Below are 11,698 nucleotides of genomic sequence, written 5' to 3' on the forward strand. Positions count from 1 at the left end.
CAGAGCCCTTTCCGATGAACATGATTGACTTCGAGGGCAAGAAAGTCTTGGTTCGGCCAAATACAGCCGATAAAGGCAAAGGCAAGGAAACAATCATCGACAATGCTAAAAAGGCCGATGGGGATTGTAAAGTTTCTTGCAGGAAAGTGATGGAGGGGAGACCCTGAAGGTGACCATCACAGCCTCTAGCACTGGGGGGCAAGCGCAGACAGGGAGACAGTTGCGGGAACCCGTGCTGCGCATCACGGACAGTCCGCCGTCCCGACGCGGACAGTCCGACGCTTCTCCGGACGGTCCGGAGGACTCTGGCGGACGGTCCGGCCATGCTCAGGACTCGCAGCGACCACGTACCTTCAAACCACGACGACCAGAGATAGGTACGTGGAAAACAAATACATTTAAAGCAGCTGGTCGGCTGATCAAGCCTGGCCCGACTTTCGATCAATTGTTGTCTAAATATGTGAAAAAGAAGGCCGGCCCCAGTGACCGGCCACCAAAGCGACCCCGCTCACCCATTCATGAGCAACGTCAGGTCAGGCCGATTGGACCACCTCACCAATCGGAAGAAATGAAAGGTCCTATTGTACAATTGAGACCTAACATGCCGACATGGACCCCTCCACCTCCTTATCCATCTATGCCATATCCATACACATACTTACCTCCACCATATGTCCCAAATCAAATGTGGGGCATGCCACCATATCCATTTGGAATGCCACAGTACCCCGCCTGGGGGGCACCCCAAACATCCGTTTTTGATAGGTTGGTGCCGCCAGTGCAAGACCGATTGAGCGCTGTTGAATCCGGTCACCAGGCACAGGCCCAACAAGATTGTCGGACTACTCGGCCTCCTAGGCCGACCAACCCGGCAGGGGGGCATATGCCTGTAGCAACTCAAAGAACAACAAAAAAGGACATCATCAAAATAGGCACTGCAGATGTTGTCATACAGGGAGACAATAAAGGGCCGATGATTTTCGGCGAATCGGCCAACACAACAGAAAAGGATACGGCTACCATCAAAACAGCCGATCCAAAATACTCCATGCCTCGATGGTGCCCAGCGGGATTGACACGATCCCAAAAGAGAAAATTACAACGCCTAAGAGCAAAGGAGAGCCAGGAGAAGGAGGCGGAAAAGACATTTAATGACACACATCCACTGTACCCGCCACCGCAAAAGAAATGGAGACCGAAGGCCATTGAGAAAAAACAAATGGCCACAGAAATAGAAAGTCAACCTGCACCAGGCGCGGACCGTCCGGCCCCCGCGCACGGACAGTCCGCCGTTCACCAGGAAGCCTCTAGACAACCTGCACCAGGCGCGGACCGTCCGGCCCCCGCGCGCGGACCGTCCGCCGTTCACCAGGAAGCCTCCAACGACACGACAACATCAATGGAAGAGGACGACCTGCTGGGAGAAGACCTGGTCGACTACGAGGCGTCTCCAGAACACCCAGGTATGGAGGTAAATATTATTACATTTTCTGCCGATTGTACTATCATCGACGACGATGAACCTGTTGTTGCCCAATTTGATTTTGGTCCTAAAGAAGCCGCCTTTACTAAACCAAAGGAATCGGTAAATCATTTAAAGCCGCTCTTCGTGCGCGGCCACATTGATGGGATACCGATTGCTAAGATGTTGGTAGATGGAGGGGCGGCTGTAAATCTAATGCCTTATTCATTATACAGAAAATTAGGTAAACAAGATGACGAACTTGTCAAAACCAACATGACCCTCAGCGGTGTTGGAACTGATAGTTCGATCAAAGCCAGGGGAGTCACGTCCGTTGAATTAACCATCGGGACTAAGACCCTTGCTGCTGCATTCTTCGTCGCTGATGTTGAAGGGAATTACAGTTTAATTCTAGGTAGAGATTGGATTCATGTCAATCAATGTATACCTTCTACATTACATCAAATGCTAATACAATGGGTAGGCGATGAGGTAGAACAAGTACATGCTGATGTATCGGCCTGCATCGCTGTGGCCGATGCCCCTGTACTCTGGACTTATGAGACTGCTACATGTCTCACAGGAGTAGATTTTTCTGATTATCAGTTCATAAGTATAGATAAGAAAGGTTTCATTCCTGTAATGCTAGAGCCGATGGAGAATCGGCTAAATCCTAAATAAAGTTTAAATGATGAATACACACAAAGTTCATGAGTCTGGTCTTTCACAAAACAGTTCGGACTTTAAGACCGAACATTTACCACAACGAAAAGACAGTATTACGGATGATCCGGTCCCCGAGACTGGAAAGTCCGCCATCACACAAAGATCATCTGATTCCTCTGTGGGGGACATGATAGAGGAATTCAGAGATCTTGATAAACTAGGACAGGGGTTTACATCGGCCGATCCCTTGGAGGAGATTGACATAGGTGATGGTAAAACTCCAAGGCCGACTTTTGTAAACAAGACCTTGGAGACCGATTCTAGAGATGAGATGATCGGTTTATTGAAGGAATATTCAGATTGCTTTGCTTGGAATTATACTGAGATGCTTGGATTAAGCCGAGAGATCGTAGAGCATCGGCTGCCTATTAAATCTGGTTTCAGACCTTTCAAGCAAAGAGCTAGAACATTTCGTCCGGATCTTCTCCCACGCATCAAGGACGAAATCCACCGGCTGCTAGAAGCTGATTTTATCAGACCTTGCAGATACGCAGAGTGGGTCTCCAATATTGTGCCGGTGGAGAAGAAGGAGACAGGTAAACTTAGAGTATGCATTGATTTTCGCAATTTAAATAGAGCAACTCCTAAAGACGAATATCCCATGCCCATAGCCGACACATTAATCAATAATGCATCAGGAAATAGAATTATTAGCTTCCTTGATGGTAATGCCGGATATAATCAGATTTTCATGGCCGAAGAAGATGCGTCTAAAACGGCCTTTATATGTCCAGGCTTCATTGGTTTATTTGAGTGGGTTGTCATGACATTTGGTCTGAAAAATGTTGGTGCTACTTATCAGAGGGCTATGAATTTGATCTTCCATGAATTGTTAGGAAACACTGTGGAAGTTTACATTGATGATATTGTAGTCAAATCGGCTGAGTTTAGTTCTCATATAGCTGATTTGCGCAAAGCCTTTGATAAAATGCGTCAGTATGGTTTGAAAATGAACCCACGTAAATGTGCTTTTGGAGTGTCGGCTGGTAAGTTTTTGGGATTTGTCATACATGAACATGGTATAGAGATAGACCCTGACCGAATCAAGTCTATTCGGAATGTGGGGCCTCCGACCTGTAAGGTCGAGGTACAGAGGTTCCTCGGCAAGGTGAATTATTTACGAAGGTTTATTTCTAACCTAGCCGGGAAGATTGATGCGTTTACCCCTATTCTCCGGCTTAAGAATGATGCCGAATTCGCTTGAGGGGCAGAACAGCAAGAAGCATTTGATCTCATCAAAAAATACTTATCTTCGGCTCCCGTATTAAAAGCACCACAAGCAGGAGTGTCATTTCGATTATACATTGCAGCTGAGGATAAGGTCATTGGGACTGTTCTAACACAAGAAACTGAGGGGAAGGAGCATGTGGTGACATATCTAAGCCGAAGGTTGGTGGATGCTGAAACAAGGTACACTTTTATTGAAAAGTTATGCTTATGCTTGTTTTACGCATGCACCAAATGTAGATGTTATTTACTGTCTAGTCATTGCACTGTTTCTGGTCAAGCCGATGTGATCAAATACATGTTGCATAACCCAATTATGAGTGGTAGAATTGGTAAGTGGGCTTATGCACTAATAGAATATGACTTGGCCTATGAACCATTGAAATCTATGAAAGGCCAAGTCGTAGCGGATTTCATTGTAGAACATCGGGTTAATGATATTCATGAGCTAGACATGTCATACCTCACTATTACTCCTTGGACTTTATATTTTGATGGATCAGTTTGCAATGAAGGGCAAGGAATTGGCATTGTACTTGTTTCACCAAGTAATGTCTCCTTTGACTTCTCTAGCCGATTGAAAACTTATTGCACTAATAATCAAGCTGAATATGAGGCCCTCCTATTCGGCTTAGAACTTTAAAATGGTATGGGAGTAAAACATGTGAAGGTATTTGGTGATTCTCAGCTGGTTGTCCAACAAGTGTTAGAAGAATATCAATGTTTTGATGGTACTCTAAATAGTTACCTTGAGAAATGTTGGAGCATAATCCATTCTTTTGACGAATTCAGTATTCGGCATATCTCTAGAGTTGAGAATCATAGAGCTAATGATTTGGCACAAGATGCATCAGGTTATCGGATAAAGAGAGGGAAGTTTCACAAAACTGAAAATCTGATAACCAGTGCAAAGCCAAATTCCCAGGTCGCGGACCGTCCGCGTGATGACGCCGGACCGTCCGGGGTTACCAGAAATGTTCTTTTCATCAATTCGGCTGACAATGAAGCCGATGCAAGTGATTGGAGGACACCTATACTTAATTATTTACGAAATCCCAATATCAGGGCAGATAAGAACATTCGGCGAACAACTTTCAAGTATGTTTTGATGAGTGATGAACTTTACCGCCGAACAGTCAATGACATCCTGCTTAAGTGCTTGGGCCCAGATGATGCTATATTAGCCATGGCCGAAGTACATGAGGGAATTTGTGGTACTCATCAATCAGCTCCAAAGATGAAGTGGTTGTTGCGAAGGTCTGGTTTTTATTGGCCTAGTATGATAGCTGATTGTTTCAAGTACTACAAGGGTTGCCAAGTGTGTCAAAAATTCGACGACCTACAGTTGGTCCCTGCAGTCGAATTACATCCTATCATCAAGCCTTGGCCGTTCAGAGGATGGGGATTAGACTTTATTGGAGAAATTCATCCTTCATCATCAAAGGGGCATCGGTTTGTGTTAGTTGCCACTGACTACTTCACCAAATGGACTAAAGTCGTTGCTCTAAAGAACATGACACACAAGGAGGTAATTGAGTTTATAACTGAGCATATCATTCATAGATTCGGCACTCCCCAGACCTTAACTACAGATCAAGGTACTTCTTTTATGTCAAAGGAGGTACGTGAATTTGCTGAATTATACAGAATTAAGCTGCTTAATTCATCTCCATATTATGCTCAGGCCAATGGTGAGGCCGAGTCTAGCAATAGGACATTGATTAATTTGATAAAAAAGAAAATATCTGATAATCCTAAACATTGACATAAAATTTTGTCTGAGGCTTTATGGGCTCATAGAATATCTAAACATAGGGCTACTAAAGTATCTCCTTTTGAGCTTGTCTATGGGTAGGAAGCAGTGTTGCCTGTGGAAATAAGTTTGAATGCTGTCAGGTTCGCCAGACAAAATGATCTAACTGCTACTGATTATTATGATTCAATGATGGATAATATTGATGAGGTGACCGACAAAAGGATGATAGCTTTGGGAGCAATAGAAAAGGACAAAATCATGGTAGCTAGAGCCTACAACAAGAAGGTCAAAGCAAAATCATTTCAAGTAGGGGACCTGGTGTGGAAGACCATTCTGCCTCTAAGGAATAAAGACCGGAAGTTCGGGAAATGGTCACCAAGCTGGGAAGGTCCTTATAAAGTAAAACAGGTGATGTCTGGCAACGCCTATTTGCTACAAACATTACAAGGCAAGGACTTGCCTAAGGCTTTGAATGGGCGTTTCCTCAAACAGTACCATCCTAGTATGTGGCAGGATGCCTAAGAGAACCGATGTAATCACATCGAGTTAGTTGCTTTTGGTTTGCTCAGCTCCACCAAAAGGCAGGGGGGCATATGTTGAGCACCATTTTGAGCGGGCGGACGGTCCGGCCCTGAGGCCGAACGGTCCGCGGTCCGGACAGTCCGCGCCTGTGGGCCGGACGGTCCGCGCATGCGCAGAGCAATTTAGGGTTCCGAGTTTTGTGCTATGTTTGTTGGCTAGATTTGCGGAATTAACCCGGAATCCAGTCGTGTAAAGGGTCCAGCCCCCCTCCTCTATATAAAGAGAGGTCTACGGCCGATTTGAAACAACGAATCGAACCTTCAATCAATACAATTTACATTTTATCCTAGGAGTAGTTCTAGTCTAGTTTAGATTTAGCTATCCAATCCCCAAATTCTTCGTCTCTCTTCGACTCTACGTCGATTAGAGGAGTCTAGGTCGGCCGGCCCGAGCCTAGACACCACCTAGAATCTCTCCTCCCCGACGGGCTCCCTCCCGGGAGCGAGATCCAGGCGCCGCCGGCGACTTCCGCCGCCTCTGCGTACGCGCGGACCGTCCGGCCCCAGGGCGCGGACCGTCCGGCCGTCAGGCAGAGAAGCCCTAGCCGCGCACCAGGCCGCGGACCGTCCGGCCCTGCGCAGAGAGTACCATCGCGCCTCGCACCAGGCCGCGGACCGTCCGGCCCCGCGCGCGGACCGTCTGCCCCTGTGCAGAGGGCACCGCCACGGTTCTTGTTGAGTGTTTGACGCTCCGGAAAGGCGTCAACAAGAACAAACTGTTGTTCAGTAACTGGCGCCCAAAACAATTACTTTTTTTTTTGTTCCAGATGCATATGCAATTCTTGTGAATGCAAAGCTCTATTTTAATACAGAGGGAGTATATATAACTAAACCTGTGACAGCCTTTCGCTGTCGGATCAATGGACGGTGATTTAGAGATGTGTATGTGTTTGGATCAGTCGGTGATGCATTCGACCCAATTACAAAGTTGTTTTGCCATCTTTGTTTTTTCTTTTGTTTGGTCAAACATTGCCTCCAACTGTCGTTGGAGGCTTGGACACCGGCCCCTGTGCTCGTCACATTCATCAACCAATGAGTAGGCACTCGTTCACGAATGTCCGTTTGGTATAATCCACCTTCGTCGATGAATAGTCTGTGTAGCAACGTCTAATGGTGAATCGCTGCAAATACAGTCGATAGGTATCTTGATTCAGCTATTGCCGCTGGTCGCTTAGCTAGGTCCATTTGACCCTCACTTATTGCAATATTTTGCATAAAACTATTTTAGATTACAGGATCCGTTGTAGTCTAGCTGGTCAGGATATTCGGCTCTCACCCGAAAGACCCGGGTTCGAGTCCCGGCAACGGAACTTTTTTTTTTTGTAATCTCCTCTTCTATTTTTTTTTAAAAAAAGAACGAAACAGCTGATGTTCTATGCTCTGCTTGTCTTTATGAAAATCCGTTGCAGACTAGGAGATAGTAAGAAAAAATCCAATAGTCACTGCTGGATGTTCAGCAATCGATTTGAGACTGGGATTAGCTTGGACCTGGAAGTTCAACCTGTATTTCACATGTTGTAAGCTTATTATAAAGCTTCCTGTCTTCGATGCACCTCCTGTTCAATACATATTAGAAGCTGAATCAAACAAGCAGCCATGTCAGTCAAAAACACTAATCTAGATGTAAATGAGTTTTCCCTGAAGATTTTAATGATGGATAAGAGATTAAGATTTTATATGTAGCTGGCGAACCACATTCTACACGTACGGAGAGGATCGAAGTTGTCTCTGTATGTACCGTTTCTTCATGAAAGCATGCACTTTGACAAGGTAAAACCAGGCTTGGTGCCAATCTATTTCTAACAATTTTGAAAACGTGTTTGCAGGCTTATGGGCCGGTAATATAATCCGCCACTGCAAACGCATACGCATCTTTCTTTTGGGTCGTAAGAGTATGTGCTAGGATAGGAGCTCTATATATGCTCGTCGAGCTCATGCATGCTGTACAGTTGATTACTTGAAGGCCATCGTATAAGACCGTCTTTTTATTAGCGACTTCTCAATAGCTAGGATCTAAAAAGGTATCTCGAGAGATGTCTGTGAGTGTAGCCTAGAGCTAGCATGCATTTCAGTCACAGGTCAAATTCTACCACTGATAAGTAAAAAAAAGGCTGCATCTACTGCCGTTCACATCATTCAGCTGAGGAGGGAATCTGAGCACACCACTGACGAAAATCGCCGACCACAAGCACAAGGGCTAGCCCGCTGCTGTTACCATCGTCGTCGAAGCCATCGTGATTAATTAATTGATTACTCCGTGGATAATTTCTTTTACAGCCCGTTTTGTTCTATATAAACGTGCCTTAAGATTGACGCGTGCAGCTAGAGAAGTCGAGAACACAAATCAAAACGTAACGTCAGAATGATACCCTTGTAGGATATATATATGTTCGGTATTTTTGTCAGAAAGATCGGGACACTCCGTAAAGAGCCGAATTCTGATAGTGCGAGTGTTTTTTTTTACCCTTGCTTCCATTTACACCACTTCCTTTTCCTCCTTGCTGAGAATAAAGGAATCGTTGGATATAAAAACAAGACAAACCGGTAAAACGACAAGAAAGAGAGAGGGATATTTTACCCCTCCACGGTAAACCATCGAGATTATCACGCATTACGTGTTTTACCCTGCAGGGGGCTCTATCCCTATAAATGCACGCCATACTGTACCCTTGAATTCATGGAGACAGGTGTTTAGTTTAGTACACACGGGGTGAGAGAGGATGATGAAGAAGGGCAAGTGGTCAAAGGCGGAGGATGAGCTGATAATAAACCACATCCAACGGCATGGGGGCATCGGTCGCAGCTGGCAGGCCTTGTCCGACAGTTTAGGTGCTCGTCGTCGTTCATCTTTGAGCTAGCATTGCCATCAGTGTTTATTAGCATTGTCACTGAAATGATCCTTGTAATGCATGCATAAGCTAAATTAGTTCTCTTTTCTTTTTCCCTCACAATGCATGGCTGTCTGTCTGTCTGCAGGGCTGGGGCGGTGCGGGCGGAGCTGCCGTTCCCGGTGGCTCAACTACCTCCGTCCGGGGCTGAAGCACGGCCATTTCACGCCGGCCGAGGACAGGATCATCTGCGAGATGTACCGCAGGAAGGGAAGCTGGTGAGTGGAGTAGAGTAACAACCCATTATTCCCCATGTCCACTGCAAGTCTTTTAACCGAGGGAGTTGAACTGCGCTGTTTCATTGCATTGCACTGCACCCGCCGAGATTTCATACCGGCTGATGACATCCTTTTACCCTCACTATCATTTCACCGAGAGATTTCTTGGCTTGGTGTGTTCATCCGGCAGCTGGTCCGTCATCGCCGCTCAGCTCCCCGGGAGGACCGACCTCGCCGTCAAGAACTACTGGAACAGCACGCTCAAGAAGAAGTACCGCCCGCTCCCAGCGGCGAGAACCGCCGCCGCCGCCACCTGGCGGCGGCACCGAGCCTGCGCGGCCGACAGCACGTCGTCCGACGCCGGGGTTCCGGCGCGGGGCCTGCAACCAGCTGTGTGCAGCAGCGGCGGCAGCAGCAGCAGCGAGGAGAGCTCCACGGCAGGGTCGTCCAGCCCCGTCAAGCCCGTCCTGGCCGGCCCGACGACGCCGGTTCCGCTCGCCGCCGCCAGCCAAGAACCGGTCGCGTCGGTCCCTGCTAGTGGTCCGGCGGTGCTGTTCGAGCAGAAGCCGGCATTGGTGGGCCGACTGCCTCTGGAGAAGACGCCGCCGCTGCCGCCACCACCGGCCGGTGGTCAGACTGGAGGCGGGCTCATGGACATCGTCTGCCGTCCCCTGTCTCCGATCCCTCTAAGCTTCATGGAATCGGAGCTGCTGGCTTGCATCGACGGGTTCGATGACACCGATAGCTTCTTGCCGTGGTTTGATCAGCACTGACCTGATGTCTGATGATAGCATCGTACGTAGCTCCATGACTTAGCACCGATCGATGATGGCTCATGCTTACCTGTACGACTGTCAATTTGTCATGTGTTGTGTGTTCGCGTTATCTGTGTTGTTTAGGGCTGACGAACGTTGTAGTTGTAGCTGTGGGTTGATGTGGTAACAGTCGTACCTTTTTTTTTTTGTTTCTGAACACTGCACATGTTTCTTCAGGCATTTTCATCTTTACTGAAAAAGGAATTTGGGGGATCAATCTTTTATGCCAGTGGCTCATTTGCCTTTTTCTTCTTCACTGTGCTTTTCAGAAATAAATAAATAAAATATATTCTGGCTTTAGCACTTCAGATTTTGAATTAAAATGCACTATGCTATGCGTAGCCGACATATTTCTTCATAAACAAGAAAAAGAACATTGCTCAGAAGAAAACCAAGAAAAATAATATGTTGCGGTAAAAGCAACCAGAAACTGCATGAATTCATCAAGCAACCGGGTGAAACGTGGCCAAAAGCCCAAAACTCCCGGGGTTTCTTTCATATTGAAGTGCTTGAGTATTCGACTTTCTTACTATTTACCTAAAGTTTATCTATAAACACTGTTCTACACTATAGAATACACTGTTCGTAGAATGGATTTTAAATATATCTAAGCTACTGGAGATAGTTTTATTGTAGTGTGGAACAACGACCATGGGAGTGTCAACGCGCATCCTCAGGGAGCTGAACTCAAGAGCGAAAATGGGCCTGGATAACAGCACTGAAAATGAGCGTCAGATCAGATTCTTCCTGCGGCCTTGTGTGGTTCTTGGACTCCAAATCCTAGCAGGCTTTACAGGGTGCCCTGTGGAAGCAGATAATTGCTTAGAAAAGCAATAATGTGTTGAACATGCCGTCATCACTTACCGCTTGATTGGTACGCTGCGCGCGCACAACCAGCCTCGCACGGGCCTGCCCATCGGGATACGCCCATTTTTGGCGTTTGGGTGGATACAGATAAACAATCTCAAAATGACTTATTTTTGCATCTTTGTATACAGTTTGGGCGTGATTGGTAGCTAGGCTCTAGGACGCTGGGCTCGCTGCAGCCAGGATGGATAGAGAATCTCCTTTCCCATGTCTCCACGCATGCAAGCTTACCGACCAAAAAAAAGTCTGGACTGCATCCGCTCGTGCAGATCAGGGTCCACAGGTGCAGCCTACCAATCACCAGACATGTACAGTCAACGGCATGTACAGGGCCTGCGCGCACTTAGTTAGGCATCCAATCACGTGGTTTGTGTCTTCCTGGTGCAGGTAACTAAACATAAACTCATACAAAGTTAATCCATCTGGTGGTGTAGGACGTGACAATACGGATAACCAATCAGGAGGTTAGTTTGTTTATGTCATCACCTTCATTCTACTTCACAGGAGTATTTGAGAAGATCTGGATGGTCCTCTGTCTGACCACTCGAATTAGCAAAGCAAGTGAGACATTTGTTCAGAGACAATATATACTTTGGCGAGGATTTTTTTCTTTTGCTTTCTCAATACAAATCAAGTCATGTGCTCAAAAGTGTTTAGTGAGTTGAAAGAGGGTGATTTGTGTTTCTTTTGTTGCTCTTGTTGTTTGGTTGCTTTCTTTTTCTCATTCTAATCTTTCCAAGTGCTTTGTAAAGCTAGCAAGAGACACCTAATTATGTGGTGATATTCTTGCGGGATCTTAGTGACCCGTGTGATTAAGAAGAAACACTCGACCGATCTAAGTGACCGATTGAGAGAGGGAAAGGGTTGACCTATGTGACAAAGCCTATATTTGTATTAGATGAATTAATAAGTGATGAACTATGTTAGTTTAGGGTTTAAATGATCTGATATATAAAATTATGAGTATTGTTAGTCTTTTCTAGTGTTAAATTAGTATGAAATTAACTAGCAATTGATTATATTGTTGTATATATATATATATATGTATACTATTTTTTGTTTGTGACTCACGAGCTAAACGAGCCAGCTTGAGCTCGCAAACGAGCCGAGCCGAGCTGGTTCTCTGGCTCGGTTGCTTAACGAGTCGAGCCGAGCCAG

General features: G+C 46.2%; 1 protein-coding gene and 1 non-coding gene across 2 annotated transcripts; both read left to right on the forward strand.

The window, feature by feature from the left end:
* Nucleotides 1-6,989: 6,989 nt before the first annotated feature.
* TRNAE-CUC (transfer RNA glutamic acid (anticodon CUC)) lies at nucleotides 6,990-7,062 on the forward strand. The gene has a single exon. It is a non-coding gene; the product is annotated as a tRNA-Glu (tRNA).
* A 1,400-nt stretch (nucleotides 7,063-8,462) lies between these two features.
* On the forward strand, nucleotides 8,463-9,631 carry LOC103628080 (transcription factor MYB30). The gene is given in 2 exon segments (XM_020537955.1): nucleotides 8,463-8,858; nucleotides 9,049-9,631. Coding segments are annotated over 2 exon segments (969 nt in total). The 5' UTR covers nucleotides 8,463-8,472.
* Nucleotides 9,632-11,698: the final 2,067 nt, after the last annotated feature.

The sequence above is a fragment of the Zea mays genome, chromosome 5, assembly GCF_902167145.1.
Source record: "Zea mays cultivar B73 chromosome 5, Zm-B73-REFERENCE-NAM-5.0, whole genome shotgun sequence".
Taxonomy (NCBI): domain Eukaryota; kingdom Viridiplantae; phylum Streptophyta; class Magnoliopsida; order Poales; family Poaceae; genus Zea; species Zea mays.